The 18,357-nt window shown below is 45.5% G+C and overlaps 1 protein-coding gene across 2 annotated transcripts in view; it reads left to right on the top strand.

Annotated features, from left to right (window-relative positions):
• The window catches only part of CFAP20 (cilia and flagella associated protein 20), a 539,103-nt gene extending 529,281 nt beyond the window's left edge, over positions 1–9,822 (top strand). For both annotated transcript variants that reach the window (XM_069645023.1, XM_069645111.1), the window contains one exon: positions 9,478–9,822. In XM_069645023.1, the coding sequence (XP_069501124.1) occupies positions 9,478–9,504 (27 nt within the window). In that variant the 3' untranslated portion in view covers positions 9,505–9,822. The remainder of the gene's footprint in view (positions 1–9,477) is intronic.
• Positions 9,823–18,357: the final 8,535 nt, after the last annotated feature.

Genomic DNA, 18,357 nt, shown 5'->3' with positions numbered 1-18,357 from the left:
TTCCCGAAAGAAATGCTCCATGCCCTGGTTAGACAGATGGGTGCTGTCATGGAGAAAAAGGTCTGGGTTGCCTAGTGTAATGGCTGGGTGTTTTATGAAACCCAGTCCTCTTGTCATACATAAATTCTCTATCGTCCTGTTCAGTTTTCTTCAAGATATGTCTATAGATTTGTAGCAGTTGGCCCCTAGCCATATCTTTCGTGGTAAGATGGCTGAGAAATATATTTCCGTCCCCCTCCAGTTGTGTGAATGCCTGCTAAGGAGGAGCAGATTTCTTCGCATAGGATGCGTCTAGCTGTGTTAACTAGATCGTTGCCCCCTAGATGGATGATCAGGAATTCTGGGGGGTCCCTGTATGCCACCAGTTCTGCTAGTGTTTTGTGGACGTCAGCCCAGCGTAGGCCTCTATATCCCCACCATGAAGTAATGGTGTTTCTGAATGGTGGCCCTTCTTTGGTCTCTTCAGCCCATCTGCCTGTCCTGAAAACGAAAGAGTGGCCAACTATCCATGCTGATCGTAGTGTGGTCCTCGCTTCACCTGTTGTTTCTGTGGTGGTGGGAGGAGGGGAAAAGAAAGAAAATTTTAGGGCGGAGGCTATATCAATTTTGGTCTGATATATCTTTTATAACAGTCTGACTTCCATCCCCCTATGTTTTTTAGTAGTTGCAGTGCTAAACCTCCTTGCCATGCTGCAGTGGCGGCACCTATCCTGAAGGAGTGAGTGCTGAATTGTTTGGGATCCCACCCTGCTCTGCTGATTGCTTTTATCAGCACTCCTTTAAATTGGTAGCGGCCTAGGGCCGACGTATCCTTGTGGATTCAAAAGCTCCCCCCTATTTTGCGTCGTTGCACGTAATAGAGGTTGGTGATACAAACTGGGTAGTTTGTTGCCTCGTCGAGGCAACAAATATTGATGGTTCTTTTCGCACCCGTTTTCGACTGTTGCATTTCTATGTTAACACTCTCTTGCCTCACCCTGATTTCCATGACACCCAGGCCGTTTGTGGCCATGGTGCTGGAAGCGATGAGTTCTCCCACCCGGAAAGCCCCGAAGTAGGCTAGGAAAAAAGCTGTTTTAAATAACGTTATCTCGTATGGGTACCAACATATGGCTTCCAAATGGCTTGCTATCTGCACCAGTTTGCTGAAATCAAGGGGTCGGCGGGTGTCCACTTGTGGACCCTCTATTCTGCCCCATCCCTTAATTGCGTAAGAGATGAGGGCGTTCTGGGTGGGGTCTGAATCGCCCCAAATTTTTGTAAAGTATGAAATTGCCACCAGGTGTCTTTTTGCCCAATCCCTTTTGAAACCTTGTTCCCGGGCCCATTTTAAAAATACTTCTATATCTTTAATCATTATAAGTTCTACGTGGTTTACACTTGTGGCCTTAAATACTGTTTGCAGACACTTACTGTACTGCGTTGCAGTGGTGCTTGTCACCGCCCTCTCTGCGATCTCTGTTAGGAAGCCTGTGAGGTTGTTGGCACCCTTTGTTGATGTGCCTGATTCTTGTTGGGCATCCCGGCCTGGGCTCTCTGGCGCAGGCGTTGATGCCAATGGGTGTTGTTGGCACCCGTTTTAGAGGTGCCTGCTTTGTATTGGTCATCCCGGCCTGCACTCTCTGGTGCTGGCGTTGATGCCAATGTGTTGTTGGCACCCGTTTTAGAGGTGCCTGGTTTTCATTGGGCATCCCAGCCTGTGCTCTCTGGCGTTGGTGTTGATGCCGTTATTCTTGTCTTCCCATTATTGTCCAGCATTCTGCTGGTATTGGCGTCATCTGTTCTTGGGCGTGCTGCGCTAGCTCTCGGAATCTTGTCCACTGGAAACGAGATAAGGCATCAGCAGTGTTATTATCTGCCCCAGAAATGTGCTTCGCTTTGAGTACAACGTTTACTTGTAGTGTGACTGTTGTAATGGCTCGTAGTACTTTTAGTACTAGAGGGCATTTTGTAGACCTTCTGTTTATGGAGCCCACTACAGCCATGTTATCGCACCAGATCAAAAGTTCTGTATTCGCTAGTCGCCTGCCCCAGATGTGTAATGTTAGCCAGATGGGGAATAGTTCTAGTAGGGTGATGTTTCTTGTCCACCCTGCTGTTTGCCATGAATTGGGCCACCCATTCGGAGTCTAGTATGGCTCCAAACCCCTTGCTCCCAGCTGCGTCGGTGTATAGGACCCTGTTTGACCGGATATTTAGAGGCGTTCGCCGAAGTTAAACCCCGTTGAAATCTCTGAGGAATTTTCCCCATGTTTCCAGGTCCTGTTTCACCTCTTTGCCTAGCCGGATATGCAAGTGTGGTTTGGTGAGTGATTTGATTTTGAACTGCAGGCTTCTGGCAAATATCCTTCCTTGAGGTATTATTTTGGATGCAAAATTGAGGCTGCCTGCCAAGGATTGTATTTCCTTTACGATCCCCTTTTCTCTCATTATCAGGTTTTGTATTTTTGCCAGGAGTTCTGATATTTTTGTTTTGGGGATTCTGCAGAGTCCCTTTGCTGAATCTATTTCGATGCCCAGAAAAATTATGTTTGTGTCTGGTTTGGTGGTTTTTTCCTTCACTAGGGGAACTCCCCACTGTGCGGCCACGTGCTCGAGTTTTGCTAAAGCCCGGCCGCATTCCTCGGAGTTTGGTGGCCCTATGACCATGAAATTGTCTAGGTAGTGCACTATTTTTGTCCCTGGTCTCTGTTTTAGGAAAGTCCATTGAAAAAAGGAACTGGATTGTTCAAATAGTGCACAGGATACTGCGCACCCCATGGGAAGGCATCTATCTACGTAGAATTTGTTGTTAAAGGTGAAACCTAACCACTGCTGTGACTCTGGATGGACTGGCAAGAGTCGGAAAGCAGATTCGATGTCCAGTTTGGCCATCAGCGCGTTTCTGCCGCACTCTTGTATGAGCCTTACCGCCTCTTGAAAATGCGTGTAGGATACCGCGGATTCTGTGTGTGGGATGCCGTTGTTTAAAGACTGGCCTTTAGGGTAGGAGAGGTGATGAATTAGTCTCATTTTTCGGGGTTCTTTTTTGGGGACCAGGCCTAGTGGAGAGATTAAATAGTCTTTTAAAGGCATGAAATCCCAGGGACCTGCTACGCTTCCAAGTTGCAGTTCTTTCTTGATTTTGGTTTCTACTATGTGGGGGTTGTCCCTGGCTGACTTTAGGTTCATCGGGATGTGTTGTGACCCAGTGCCCTTAAATGGGATGAAAAACCCTTCGGTGAAACCTTGCGATATTATCCTGCTGGTTTCCTTGTCAGGGTAGCTGTTTAGGGCGTCCCTAAAATTGCCCGGGTTGATGGGCGTTAGTCCTGGTTCTAAAACTGGGATATCATTCTTTTTTGGCTGGTAGTCTGGTGCAGTTGCTTGCTGCATGGCCGCCGTTGCAGTTTGTGCAGGCGTGTTTGTATACTTTGCCCCATGTACACTGGTTTTTCCCAAAATTTCTGCATGGGATGTTGGATTTGAAAGCCTGCTGTTTGTTCTGTCTGTGGGCATTATTTTTAGCCGCCGAAGGCTGGTTCCTCCAAAAGGGCTGCTCCCCTTTTTTGGATTTATCATTGTCATGGGTTTTGCTTACTTGGGAATTTTTGCTATTTTTGGAAGAAGACTGCATGGTATCTTCTTCCTGGGGCGGTTCGGCGTTGAGGGTATATAAATCGTTCTGGACCTCATCCCACTCAATGGCCGGCCTTTCTGACATGCTCCTCCTAAATCTAATGTTGTATGCAAGCCATGTCTTCCCCCTCTGCGTTACTTTTACTTCCCTTATTTTATCAACGTCTGCCCAGATCTTCCTGCCATCCAAAGGGAATTTTTCTTCGTATATTGTTGCTAAAATGGCAAAAGCCTGTAACCAGTTGTCCCAGTTTTGTTCGACCTGGGCGTTTCTGGCAATAGCTTTTTCTTCTATTTATTTGGGGTCTCTGAAAGCGTCTTTCCCTTTGCGCTGGGCTTCTATTAGGGAAAAGATTTCTATACATTCTTTGGCCCATATGGCTTCTTTGATTGTGGTATCAATGTTCCATGCCAGGCATCTTTTGTATCTATTTAATATCTCTGTTTGGAAGGATTTCATTTTCTGGTCTAATTGTGCATTACAAATTGTTACAATGTCAGTTGTATTGCTGCCGGGTGTCCCTGTCGCGCCCGTGTTGTCTGTGCCTGGGGTTGTCCAAGCTTTTAGGGCACCTGCTGTATCAGCTGCTGGAGTTGTGGAGGCTGTTGTATTTATAGCTGCAGAGGCTATTGGCAACTGCTGTGTTTGTTGTGGCGGGATTGCTATAGGTGGTGTTACGGGTGGGTTGACAACGGTTATTGCCGGTTCTATTGCGATGGTGGCATTTGAGGCCCCATGTTCCCTTGTGGGCGGTGTCTGTTTCCCCCTTATTTCTACCATTAGATGCTGTAATTCCGCTACATTCTCGCATAGTTCTGACAATTTTTTGGTACCTTTTCTGGCGCCTTCGGATATTTTTCTCCTTTTTAATGATGCAGAAACCTCCTCCTGGCTGGGTGGGCTGGTAATTCCTTCCCTGGGTAGGCCGTACATGTTTTCTCTAACCCATGCCCCTCCGTAGTGCTCTGCCGCTTCAATGGCTGCTAGCAGTTGTGGAGATTTGGGCTTCTGCGCCGGTGTTGGGGGTGCCCGTGTTTTCCGTTTGGGCCCCATGTTTTTCTATGCCTGCTATAGGAAAAAGAAAAAAGGGGTTTTATCAAGGAGTTAAACCGTTGTTATTGGCAAGTTCTTTGCACCTGTTCTATTTGTTGCCCGTGCTGGGTAACTGTTGACTGGTGCCTTCTTGCCCGGGTTCAGAAAATTGGGCAGCCCCCAGGTTTGATTTAAATTGGTTTCGCTGTGAGGTCGCCCTGCAATATTACAGAAATTATTTTAAATCTGCAGTCTTTGGGCCCGCCGCGCTTGGAACTGTGTTCGCTAGCTCTGTGTGATTGTAAAGCAAAGACGAGGTCCCAAGCTGGCTTGTGACTCTGCCCGAGTTTAAAACTGCCTTGCTGTTATCTTGCCCCGTCTGCCTTATAATGCGGGGGTTCCGGTCCACTGTAATCAAAAATTCCAGACATAAATGTCTATTTATCTCCCCTCATAGCCCCAGCGTGGTGGCTCACCTTAAAAATGTTGAATCGTAAGCCGTCCGCGCCGTGCTTGTTCGTGTGCAGCTTCTCCCTCGTTCGCACTGGTTTTGGGGATGATTCCGCGGCACGCGTCTGTTTGTTTTGTTTTGGACACGCTCGCTGCTCGCTTTTCGTTCTATGCCGAAAATGTTGAAGTTGACAGCACCCGTGCTGGCTGTTCGGTTGCCGCTTCTTCCTTCGTTAAAGCTGTATTGCAAATGCTTTGAACAGTACAATGTTCGGGAAGGAAAAAGACACTGCGATGTACAGCGAACTTCAAGAATTGCTAAAGAAGCAAGAAGATTTGGAAGACACTGAGTAAACAGTGAACCTCCTCTTTGCTTGGGTCCCCGTTCAGGGTCCACAAACAGATTGTGTTTACTCTGAGGATGCTGCTCTCATTTATAGGACCTAGGGAGGTCCTGGGTCTTTGTTGTGTATGTGATGGGGGCCGCTGTTGTCGCAGCCCCCAGCCGGATAGCCGACCCTGGTGGGAGCAGATCTTTGAACCTGGGCCCTGCCTGATGGTTGTTTCCTTGTGGCGCTTTAGCACCTTGCTGTTTGGAGGAAGGGTGCGATGACTGTTCGCACCTTACCCTTCCATGGCTTTTGTGCTGCCGAGACTGCGTGTCTCCGTAGCTGGGGGGAAGGAGAGGAGCAGGTGCGGGGGGTTGGGGCTGCCCCTCTCCCAGCTGCCGATGGTAACAGCAGTTACCCTGCCTCGCTTGTGGGATGCTCATGCAGCATTGCCACAGGCTTACTCTACCGCCCGACTGTTTCTTCAGGAACCATTCAGTGACATTCCATCCTATTGGTCAACTGCTGTTAATGATGTTGAGTGACCCACGACTGCCGGTTTGCCCGCATGTAGTTACCCTTATTTAAAGCAGTGCACTACTAATTCCTGTATGAAATCCAGATGAAGAATTGGCCTTCATCAGAAAACAAAAGTTGGAAAATATATTTCATCCTGCCATTAGAGTTCCCAAACTGAAGAATATAAATGTGTTCTCGTCACTCGGTTTTGTGGATAACCTAATTTTGATCTTTCTTCAAAATGGCGCCAATGCATTCCACCATGTCCAAAACAACTTTGACTTATTCAGAGTCATTGGGCCTCATTATAAGTTTGCCGGTCCGGTAACAATGATACCGGTAAGCTTGCCGGTACCGTTGTTACCGAACCGGCAATCTACGAGTTCTGCTCGCGGGTGCCTTCCCGCCCGCCAGGTCTGACTTGGCGGCGTACCGGCACTCGCGAGTATAGCATGTCGGATGCACCGGCACCATTATGAATGGTGCCGGTGCATCCGACTTCCCCATTCCCATTGAGCCCTATGGGGAGCATTTCATTCTGGCGCCGGCGAATGGGCAATTACTGCATCCGGCAGGGCCGTAATGACCCGGTAATTGCCCATTCACGGGCGCCGGAAAAAAATGATACTGGTGACAGTCGTGCCGGTTTTACCAGCATAGCTACCGCCGGTCTCATAATGAGGCCCGTTGCCACCAACAGACCACAGACCTTTTTTCAACTAAACTGCGCTATTCACAGAAACGTGGTTTGACACTTGAAAGGATTGTATACAAATGATCTCAGGTTTTTTTCATATGCAGAGTGATTACTGTCCAGGCGATTTTTTAATAGCAGTGGTGTATTTTTGCAATGACATGCTAATACAAATCCTTAAATTAGTGTGTGGCATGCTTTCTTTATTTTAGAAATCATAGTATTGAAAAACAATTCCGAGATGAACGGAGAAAGTCAATGTTGGTATACATTACAAGCGAGAGCGTCTTCGGCCTTCCCATGGCAATACGAGGTAGTGTACATACATTAATAGTACATACATTTCTTTCCGGCGGCCAGAGGCATCAACACAAAGCGAGTTTCCCCTGGTTCACGCAGCTTGGGCAGACAATGTTATTGTGCTGGTGTGTAACTGTCGGTTACCAAAGATGGGCATGGTGAACATAGGTAGGTCGCAGGCATAAGTGCATCAACATATAAGTGATGTAATGCATCACTTTACGCTGTAGAGCGGGTGTACGGATCATTCGTTAAGGAAAAGTGTGTGTGGCCATTCCTTCTAGACTCCCACTCTCTCATCACCATTAGTTTGAAGCTGCTGCGGTTAGTAATGGGCAATGTAAGCATGGTTATGAATACACGTGCTAATGCAGCAACCTCTAGCGTGAGTAATTGCCTCTTCAGGGTGCCAAGTCTCTTTTGGCCATCCCTACTGCAAGCATATTATCCAGAATGGACTTTCTGTAACCTACACTAGGCCCGAGGGCTGGATATAAAGGCCTACTCCGCTCTCATCAGCATATTCTTCTCATTTTCATTTGCAATTCCATAACATTACTTTTCCCATCTACATCCTTTAGGCATTCTTTTACGCAGAACTGCCTTTTACGATAGTTAGTGCTGTGGTAAACTCAGCAACTTTAGATGCCACGTCCAGCAAGCATCTGGCATTTGCACTGGCAAGACCACCATATTTGGAGGGTAAGCTCCCTCCAGGGTCCCTGTACCAAAAGATTGATACTAGTAGTCAGGGTCTGACGACTGGGACAGGACACATGATCAGGCACAAGTAAACATTTGGTCCACAATCACAAACCACAACCGCTTACTTTCCACAACACACTTGTGTTAGCCCCATGGGCACTTTCTTTAAGAATTCTACTGAATTATGCATTTTACTGCACATTGGACTCAGTAGCATTTGCCAAAAACCACGATACTGGCACCTATTGGCTCACCAGACTGCACCACACTAACCTGTTAGTCTTGCCCTTTGGGTATTGCCCTGTTGCCCTAGAGTTCAGTTCGAGCTTGCTCTCAGTTCATGAGACTCTCTAAAATGTTAAAAAGAACAAGTATTCTCAATCTCCATCGAAAAGTACCATGAACACTAAGGAAGTTTGAAAAACACTGGCACTGAGAGAGATACCAGAACTGTAATAGGTTCACAATTCTTCTGAAAAGAAGCACACAGTGACAATGGAGTACAGAAGTGCAAAGACATTGCCTGCTTCATGCAATAAGCAAGCCAATCTTCCACCACCTGCATGTTCCCATCCCATGAGTGTGATGGATCCAAGGAATGATCCAGTGGGATCTTCATTGCTATCAACAGGTGAACCCATCCCCTTACCAAACTACGAAGAGCAGATCTTAGATTTTTTAGAACACTTTTCTGTTCCTCCAGAACAGTAATTTTATACTCCAATGACGAGTGCTGCAAGACAGCTGGCTCAGTCCTGTAGCACCTAATTTGATGTCAAATGTGCCATAATGACGTTTGTTTTCTCTGCCTGATTTGTTTTGACGAAATTCAAGCTTTGCAGGGGGGACAATAAAACGTTTACTTGTAAGGGGCACAATGATTTATTAGCTTTGTTACGTTATCATGGTACAAGGTGGAAGACAGTCTCCTGCCTAAAAAAAGAGCTTCTTACTTTTCGAGGGGGAGCCCATTCACCTTCTCGTAGGGAGGATTCTCCTAGCCCTGGTTTCAAGATGTCAGGGCCCTCTCATACTAGGCAAACTGTTTCCTAAACTTCCTGTGCCTCACATTGTTGGCGCAATGGTCAAGCAGTCAAGATGACCTCTCAGGGGGCGAAGGGGGGCACTATAGAATGCAGGATAACACAGAATTACATTAACTAAAGGAAAGTCCAAATATACGTTATTATGAAAATAGATGTCATGACGCGGAAGTTGACTTCTTATTTGTAGGCTGAAGTAAGCTTGTTGTTGGGCCTGCTTCTTATTCACAGACTGAATATAGCTTCTTATTCCAGCAACATCTTAATGAACGTGCATTTTATTTATTGAATATATATTTTTTGATCTGGGTATTTTCACTCTGTATTTGGTTTGTGAAATGCAACTGTGCTTCTCATAGCTTCCCATTGGACTTTCACAGACACATCATCCCTGGAGTAAGAAGCTACCTTCAACATCATTATTCAATAAGGTTTCTTTCACCGTGTTTCAGAGTTAGGATGGCCATTTGAATCACTGCCAGTAGGACACCACTTGTTCCAGTTGTAGGTTTCATTTGTCAAACTTAATGACGTACCCTGGGCTTTGGAGCTTCAATTGAACAAATTGGACTGCGCCCATCATGCCATTGATAAGCGAGTTGCAAGTTTGGTTTGGCATCAGTGGTGTGCCAGTGGCATGGATACATCTGGCCAGTCTATGCCGAGTTCCTATTACTGATCAGCACAGTTCGCCTTATTTTCCTCAGCAGAAACGCACTTAGAAGGTCCATTTTTATGCTCCAGACAGATTAACAGTTTGTGATACGGTCTTCCCTTTTCTTACAGAGTCCTTCCTGTACGAAGCCACAATGAAAGGAACAGAATGACGGCTCAAAGAGATTGTTTCCTTGCATTAGGAGTGCATTGGAATGTAAAAGGTTACGCTGGAATGTTATCAGAGCATTTATATAACTTCAGTTTTTGATTTCTTGTTTTTCGGTTTATATTGTTTTATTGTTCAGTGAGTTAGAAATGTCTTGTATGAAACTCTTATATTTTTGATGTTGAGAATTGGCATTAACAATGCAATGTTTTGTGGGCTACAGCATAGCACACCTTCACTTTAATGTTCAACTTTCCAGCTGAAGAAGTAGGTGAATGAATGAATAAATAAATACATTTACGCTACAAGCTTGTACAGCCTGATCTGTCTGCGGTGGAAAAGACGCCTTATAGCAACAAAGATTGGAGAAGACTGGACAAAAAGGAGGTTTCAAGGTTTTCTGGATAAAACATGGGCAGTGTCCGCTCTCAGTGTCAGAGCAGCTGCATCTGCGGGAGAGGGCCATTTTAGGCCTCTCTGTGCGTTGCGATAAAAGAGTGTGCATGCTTGAGTCAAGGGAACATGTTGAGGTGTAACATTATATACTCCTACATCCCATCCCCTTTCCTCCATAACTATGGGAGGTCTTCCAAACAGGATGCAATAGAGCATTTTGCACAGCAGGAAATTATTTTGCATTATCAAGTATAGATACATCCACTGAGGCAACCACTCTCTGCCCTGCCCACACTGGCTACACCCTTCGGTTCCACCGATCTGTCTTTTTCCTCAGGGTGGCTGAGCTGAATGCCTTTTTGGCTCATCCCTAGGCCATCTGAGCTATATGGTCAGTGGCATATATGGTTGGGGAGACCTTGCTAGGATTCAAACCTATGACAGGCAGAACACACATAGGGCCTCATTCCGAGATTGGAGGTAGCCATGGCGCTATTTGCGCCATGGCTGCCTCCAATACCGGGTCCGGCACCGGTCTTGTTCAATGGGGACTTACCGCTCCATTCCGACCCTGGAGGGACCGGTAAATCCCCATTGAACAAACCATTCCCCATTCCCATTTGAGCCCCCATAGGGCTCAATGGGAATGGGGAGGGCGCTAATAACGGGCTCGCGAATAGCAATATTAGCGCCCTGGTCCCTTAGCGGTACCCGTAAAGGACGTGTGGTCCGACCACACGTCCCTTACAGTTCCCACTAAGGGACCTCGGAATTGGGCAGTAGGGGATGACTGGCACCGGTCTCCTTAATAATGATCCCCATAGACCCCATGTGTGAACACTTAACCCACTGAGCTATGTTACCAGCTATTTATCCTTAAATGGGCTTACCAGAGCATTTGGTAATGTGTTGGCTATGGGGGTTACATTTCTTATTAACATAACACTTATTATTACAGTGCTTAGAAGCAGCAGGGATATGTCATGAAACACTAGTAAACCTGATAATTGTAGTGCTATATTTATTTTAAAAGGACTGGTGAGGTTGGTGGGTAGATATCCTCATAAATGTATCTTTTTAACTGCACAATTGATTCTACAGCATATTGTGTCACAAATGAATAGCTAAGAGAGTTCAAATCATATGGCTTTTTTCGAATGGATTGTGTCCTCCCACGTATTCCTCGTCTTAGATATCTTGTCTCCCAGCTCTGCTGCTTGGGAAATTTCTTTCAGCAGAGGGTGCGGTGTTCGAGACCACGGAGTCATATTCCCTTGAGGGCCGCCGTCAAGCGTCGACGTCATCCGCAGTATAAAGGGCTTGAGCCGTGCCCATTACTCAGTTCTGTTTTTCTGAGCAACTGCTTCGTGTCACACTACGGCGCTTCAGGTTGTTTTTCGACGATGTCCTCGTCATCTACTCCGACCACACCCAAGACGGGTTTTAAAAAATGTCTGAAGTGTGTTAGGAAAATGTCAATTACCGACCCCCATCGGAATTGCCTTTGGTGTCTCAGCCCTGACCATCGGGTTGACGAATGTGGTTCCTGTCAGGCCATGTCCAATAAGGCTCTTAGGGAATGGAAAGGTAAGCTGGCGGTGGGGGAGGAATCTTATAGGTCTTCGAAAAGACAAAAAGATTCAGGAGGGTCGAGAGGAAAATCTCGACATGAGTCGAGGAGGTCGAGATCCAAGAGTCACTCGAGGAAATCCTCCTCATCTTCATCCAAGAGGTCGAAGAAACGACATCACAGATCTTCTTCCTCCTCTTTCTCCTCGTGAGAAGAGTGACTTATCCTTCCAAGCACGATTCCCCTGAAAAATCGGAGGCCTTTAGGGCTTCAATGCTTAAAATCTTCGAGAAAGCTGCCCAGACCCCCTTGAAGAAGCCACGTGGAGATTGTGCCCCTGCCCACTCCAAAAGTGACAGAGGGAGGTCAAAGACCAGGCACGCGAGAGCCAACAAAAAGTCGAGGGTGTCGTCAAGGGAAAGTTCCCCGACACCTCATGTAAGGGCAAACCACTGGTGCATAAATTGGGGGTAGCAGAATCGAAGTCGAAATTCGACCCGACACAGTCTACGACGATAGAGTCGAAGCTGCCGCTGAAAATGGCATTCACACCTTCGACAGTGTCGAAGCCCCCTTTGACAGCATCGAAGCCTCCTTCGAAAAACACCAAAGCCAGCGTCCATACCATCGATGCCTTTGATGCTTTTATCGAGGCATTCTTTAATCCCGATGCCAAAGTCGACGCCATTGTCCAAGCCTAGGTCGATACCACCTCCTTTACCAGAAAAGGTTTTCCATCCTCAACCCAGGCAGGAATTTCTCAGGTCTATGTCACCTATATTTGAAGTGCAATCCTCTGAAGAGGATGATACTTCGGCTGGAGTTATGTTTAGAGCCAGAGAGGTTCCTGAAGAGTTAGTAGACCTGAATACCAAGATGACAGATATTTATGATTGTCTTCAAAATGCCAGTGGCCTAGACACTTCCCCTGAAGTGGAAGTTGAGAGGCCAGACCCTGAAGATCATGCAGATCCTGGTTAAAGGAACCTCATGGGAAGGGTCATTGATTTCATGGGTTGGAAAGCAGCTTCCCCAGGTTTCGACCAGGATGATATGACTGACATCCTGAATGAGGGACCTCAAAAAGACCCTGCCCTCCCTTTCCATAAGGCACTGCAAACAAGGGTGATGGCAAACTTCGACCACTTCACTGCATGCCTACAACCCTTGCTTCCATGTGCTCTTCCCACTAAAATACCCTAAATCTGCCCTTTCTCTTTTGCTGTTATCTTGCCCCTATCTTGTCTGTTCTACCTCACGCAGTTCCTATATCCTTCCTTACCCACATCCTGATGGCTTCACTGCCAGCATTCTCTTTACCATGCCGCTACCCTTCCTAAAACCTTCACACCCACAACACGACAGACCTTTTCTTTTCCAGTGATGGGTTTCATCTTCACCACTAAGGATCTCTATGCTTGCTTCTCCTTCCCTCTACTACCAGCAGATTTCAGTTTCAGGCTGTAAAGATGAAAGATATTAAAGCGGCAGGGTGGGATCCAACAGAATATGGCACCCACTCTTTTCGCATTGGGGAAGCAACAACTGGATGGATGGGGGTTCTGGGCCCCTGACAGGTGACAGAAAGTGGGGGGTTGAACATCAGACTGTTACAAAAAAGTATATAAGAGCAAACATGATCTGATCAAAAACATTTTCTTTTTTTGCTTCTTTTTTTCCTCTTTTTTGAGAATTACATGTTTTTATTCTATCTAAAAACATTGTCTTAACAGGCGAGGAACCCTACAGGTTGGCATGTATTCTAGGTCACTCCTTTTTGTCACGATCTGGGAAGTGTGGCTGGAAGACACAGGAAAAAGCCTACATTTTGGGGTGACAATCGCAGCCTGGTGGGGTTACCCAGGCATGCTATGGGAAGATATCCATGATAAGCTGTCAGATTTGCTTGGCTTCAAATGACCTGGTGAAATTGTAGAGAAGACAGCTAACCTATGACATTTGCCCATCACTATCAGGCATAGTACAATGTCTTAAGGAGACAGAAATATTTGTGTCAGAGATACTCCCAAGAAGCCAACTCCAACAAGGCAATTGACATAGGTAGAAGAACACTGATAAAGGGATTTGCTGGTTTCTGCAAGGGCAAAGGCTTGGCACAGGGTATAGCTTTGAGCAAGCCTGAATTGTTCCACAAAGATGGGGTGCACCTACCAATAAAAGGAATGGAACTTTTTTCAGCGGGCATCCACAATGGATTGGGAGAGAGGAATTGTAAATAAGGTTCGTTTGGGGCAACCTGAGCAGCTGTAGACCCACTCAGGTGTGTCGGCACGGGTCAGGGAGAGGCTGCCCTCTACACAAAAGAGAAAGCACCAGCCAGAAAGCCCACAGGACCCACTTACACGGACCTGGGCTTTTGGACTACAAACAGTAACACTGGCGCAAAAAAGGGCATACCTCCCCCAGACCTCATAGTGCCCAAAAGCACAAATTCGATTGTTTGGTTTTGTCTATATATTGTTGTAAATAATAAAGGACTACGGCCAAATAATGTTTCCATAACTACTGTCTCATGGTGATAATTTTAGGTGGTTACCAGTTGCCTCATGCCACTACTCAGCCTATGCCATGGGGCTCGGAATGCTCCAAGGGCATCCAGCTAGAAGCTACAGGAAATTAGGGGTAGTGTGGCAATACATGTTGTGGGGGGAGGTTGGTGCAGCAGGCGCTCATAACAAAATCCCCTTCCCAGTACGCATACCCGTAATCCCCCCCCTCCAACCCCACCACAGCAGGATGCATGGCATCCTGGCGCCAGTTATTTGAAGTACAAGGTGCAATGACACCTTATACTTCAAAGAAAATGGGAACGGGGGAAGCAGGGGAAACACGGACAAAGGGACAAAAGGAGACTAGGTGAGAAGGGAAACCAAAAGAGCAGGTCAGGAGGCAACCATGCTCTCATCAGGCTGACCTCCCCAGGAAATAGTGTCTGGTAACAGGGCACTTTTGCCCCATAAGTAAGGGGGCTGTGGCAGAAAGTCAAGCCACAACAGACCAGCCCTGAACAGAGCAGGACCCAAAAAAGAAGAGGGTTTTCTTTTCCACCCAACCCGCCTGCAAAACAAGCACAAGGAAAAAATACCAGCCTCCTCACAGGGGGGTACAGGGAAAGATAACAACAGGACGTTGTTGGAGAAGTCGTGGGCTTATGATGTGGTTGCACGGGTCAGGGAGAGGCTGCCCTTTACACAAAAGAGGAAGTTCCAGCCAGAAATATCCAGCATATATTTTCCGCTGACCTATCTTCTTATCTTCCTCTCGCTCATTTTCTTTCCTCCAGGTGACTTAAGTCTGGCTACCCCTGGAAGGGGCACAGTATGCCACTCCACAGACAAGCCTAAGCGTTCTTACACTGCTATGGTGGTGATATGACGCTGTATGAAAGCATATTACCATAGCATAGCCTATGACGACACTCTGTGCGACCCTACCCAGAGACCATTGAGGTCATTGCTGTGCCCAGAAATTAACTGAATGCAGTCATTGCTGATTTGAACGTTTTGCTGTAAAAGAATTTTCGAGTTATTTTGCAAGTAACTCCCGTGGAGTATCTATTCTTTTCAAAAGGGGATTAAGATATAGAACGAATACTGTATGTATTGATCCAGAAGGGAGGTATGTTGCATTAAAATTACACATTGAGAATAGATACATGGCTATTGTGAATGTTTATGCGCCTAATGTGAATCAGGATGTTTTCTTTAAGAAGCTTGATGAAGTGTTAGAGCAGCTTGATTGTGCTGATATAATAGTTGGTGGGGATTTTAATACCACAATTAATGTGGAAAAGGATAAGGCTACTCAGGTTAATTCCTATGTGGATTTGAAAGCGAGGAGGGGTCTTCTAAGATTATTAGATAAATGGGATATCCATGACATTTGGCGAGATCTTAATGTAGACAGCAGAAAATATACTTTCCATTCGATGGCACATGGTACATCTTCCCGTATTGATTTTTTCCTTGTTAGTAGAACTATTTATGGAGACATTTGTACTGCTTCAATTGGTGATGTGATAATTTCTGATCATGCTCCAATTATGTTGGCATTGGACGCAGCTGCTTGTGGTTCTGAATTTGTCAGATACATAGAAACAGAAATATCACTGTTTCTGGAGGAAAACTTGCACTCAGTGGGCAGTTTATCGACGGTTTGGGATGCGATGAAGGCAACATTGCGGGGTAAAATAATAGGTTTTGCGTCGTATCGAAAACGTCAACGAGAGAAGGTTATGGTTGGTCCAGAGGATGTGTATAAGGCATGTGAAGTGCGATACTGTGACCATCCGAGTGCGGAAAATATATTGGCCGTGGCCCATGCGAAGCGAGCTTTAGATTGTGAGCTTCATCAGAAGGCAGAAATGCATTTGTTTTACTCGAGGCAGGCTTTTGGGAAAGGGGTGAATGATCAGGGGCATTATTAGCGAGTCGTATACAACAGAAAGAAAACAATAGACAAGTGCTCTTTATTGTGGATGAAAAGGGGATGGTGAAGAGGAAGAATGCAGAAATTTGTGAAGAATTCAGACAATATTACGCCTCTTTATACAGAGGTAATGAGACAATTTCTGAGGTGGAAATTAATACTTTTCTTGGAGGATTAGAAATGCAGAGCCTACATGAGCAGGAGAGATAAGGCCTAGATGCAACAATACCGGTAGAGGAAATTGAGAGCTCAATTGAAACATTGGCCAGAGGTAAATGCCCTGGCCTGGATGGATTTCCAATAGAGTTCTACAAGACCTTTAGTCAGATTCTGTCCCCTTTTCTTGTAAAACTTTTTACAGACATTTTGCATAATGGGGAGGTTACTGATTCAATGAAGACCGCATTAATAACGGTTATTCCTAAACAAGGTAAGAATCCTTCACATTGTGGAAATTATCGACCCATCTCGCTTTTAAATGTGGACGTGAAGATTCTGGCAAAAATATTTGCCAGAAGATTAAATGGCCTGCTTCCAAAGTTAGTTCACAAAAATCAAACTGGTTTTGTGAGTCGTAGGAATAGTTGTGATAATTTGCGAGAGTTGCTTGATGTAATCTATCTAAAGAGAAATTCTGCGGATGCATATGCAGCAATAAGTATAGATGCTGAAAAAGCATTTGACAGAGTGAGTTGGGTTTTTCTGCGTCAGGTTTTGCTTAAGATCAATTGTGGGCCTGTTTTTCTTAGACTTTTTGGAGCCTTATATGGCGATGCAAAAGCTGCCGTAATTGTTAATGGCAGTCGGTCAGAGTGCTTTCATATTTTAAGTGGAACTAGGCAAGGTTGTCCTCTATCGCCGCTATTGTTTGACTTATTCATTGAACCGCTTGCCATTATGCTTAGGCATCATCCTAATATAATGGGTATTCCGTTTGGGGAATATGTGTCCAAAGTATTTTTGTATGCAGATGACCTCTTAGTCCTAATCTCGAACCCAGAGCGTTCATATCCGGAGCTTTTAGCAACTCTGCATGAATTTGGTAAATTCTCTAATTATAAAGTTAATGTAGCAAAGACTTTGATTTATCCGATTTCGGCATCGTTTCATAGGGGGTTGTTCGGGGTGGATCGGGAGATGTGGGCTGGGTCGGGTATTTATATAAATAGGGATGTGGAGTCCTTGCTTGCATACAATATCTGTTTGAAAGTTGCAGAGGTAGACAGTCTTTGCTGTAGATTGGAGAAGTTAAAACTAACCTTATGGGGGAAGGTTAACGTAGTTAAGATGTCCCTTCTTCCGAAATTTTTATATGTTTTTAGCATGCTCCCTCTGCCGCTTTCAAAAAATGTATTAGGTAGCATCAATAAATCCTTGGATAAGTTTGTGTGGGGGGAAGGAAGTAGAGCGAGAGTTCCGAAAGATGTTCTTTATAAGTCAGTGAAGCTAGGCGGCTTTGGTTTTCCCGACATAAAGCGGTATCACTCTGCATTTACGCTGCGCGCGTTGCATCATTGGTTGATGTCTGATCGCAGTACTTGTGCAGGTTGGATTAAAATAGAGGAGGAAACCGTTTCTCCCGTCCCACCGGATGTTCTTTTGTTCATGGATAAGAGACTGTCTGTTGGTACCTCTCCACCTTTTGTAAAGCACTTTGTGAAGGAATGGCGTAAAAGTAATGAGATTCGTGAGGAGAAATACTTATTGTGTGCAGATTCTAGTTTATGGAGAAACCAGGCTGTGAAACAGAATAACCTTGTCTTGTCATGGGTCTCGTGGCAGAGAGCTGGTATATGGAAGATTGGACAGGTTTATGATGGTCAGAATATGGTTGATTTTGAGTTTCTGCGCTTTAAGTATAAGCTGAAAGCGTCTGAAATTTGTCGATATAATGTTCTGCGGGACCTTTTTGTTGTACTTTTCTCGCCGTTGAATGCTACAATGCATGCCTCGCCTACAACTTTTGTTCTCTCAAGGACTGTGCCCTTGTCTGCATCTACTCTGTATGAATTGATTGCACCCTCTGCATCTAAGTTACCATCGCAGTGTGGTAGAGGGAATTGGGATTCAGATTTAGGTTGCACATTGTTGGATATTGATTGGAGCCACATATGTGCAAGTCCAGATAAATGCAAAGTGGATTTAGATTTGAGATATACACAACAAAGAATTACTCATTATTTATATTGGTCCCCATGGAAGATGAGAATGAGTAAATTGAGTAATGTGGACTGTTGTTGGAACTGTAATAGGGAGGTGGGCACTCCACATGTTGTGGTTATGTGGTAAAATACAATTATTCTGGGATGGTGTTTTCCAGAGGATGGAGTTGGTTCTGGATCTCTCTATACCCAGAGGTCCACTTGTTGCTGTGTTAGGTTTACTGCCTTCAAATATTGATTTAACTACAAGTAAACTGTTTTGGATG

The sequence above is a fragment of the Ambystoma mexicanum genome, chromosome 1p, assembly GCF_040938575.1.
Source record: "Ambystoma mexicanum isolate Mex_15411 chromosome 1p, UKY_AmexF1_1, whole genome shotgun sequence".
Taxonomy (NCBI): Eukaryota; Metazoa; Chordata; class Amphibia; order Caudata; family Ambystomatidae; genus Ambystoma; species Ambystoma mexicanum.
Note: the sequence above shows the minus strand (reverse complement) of the source record. Positions and strands in the feature narration are given on the sequence as shown.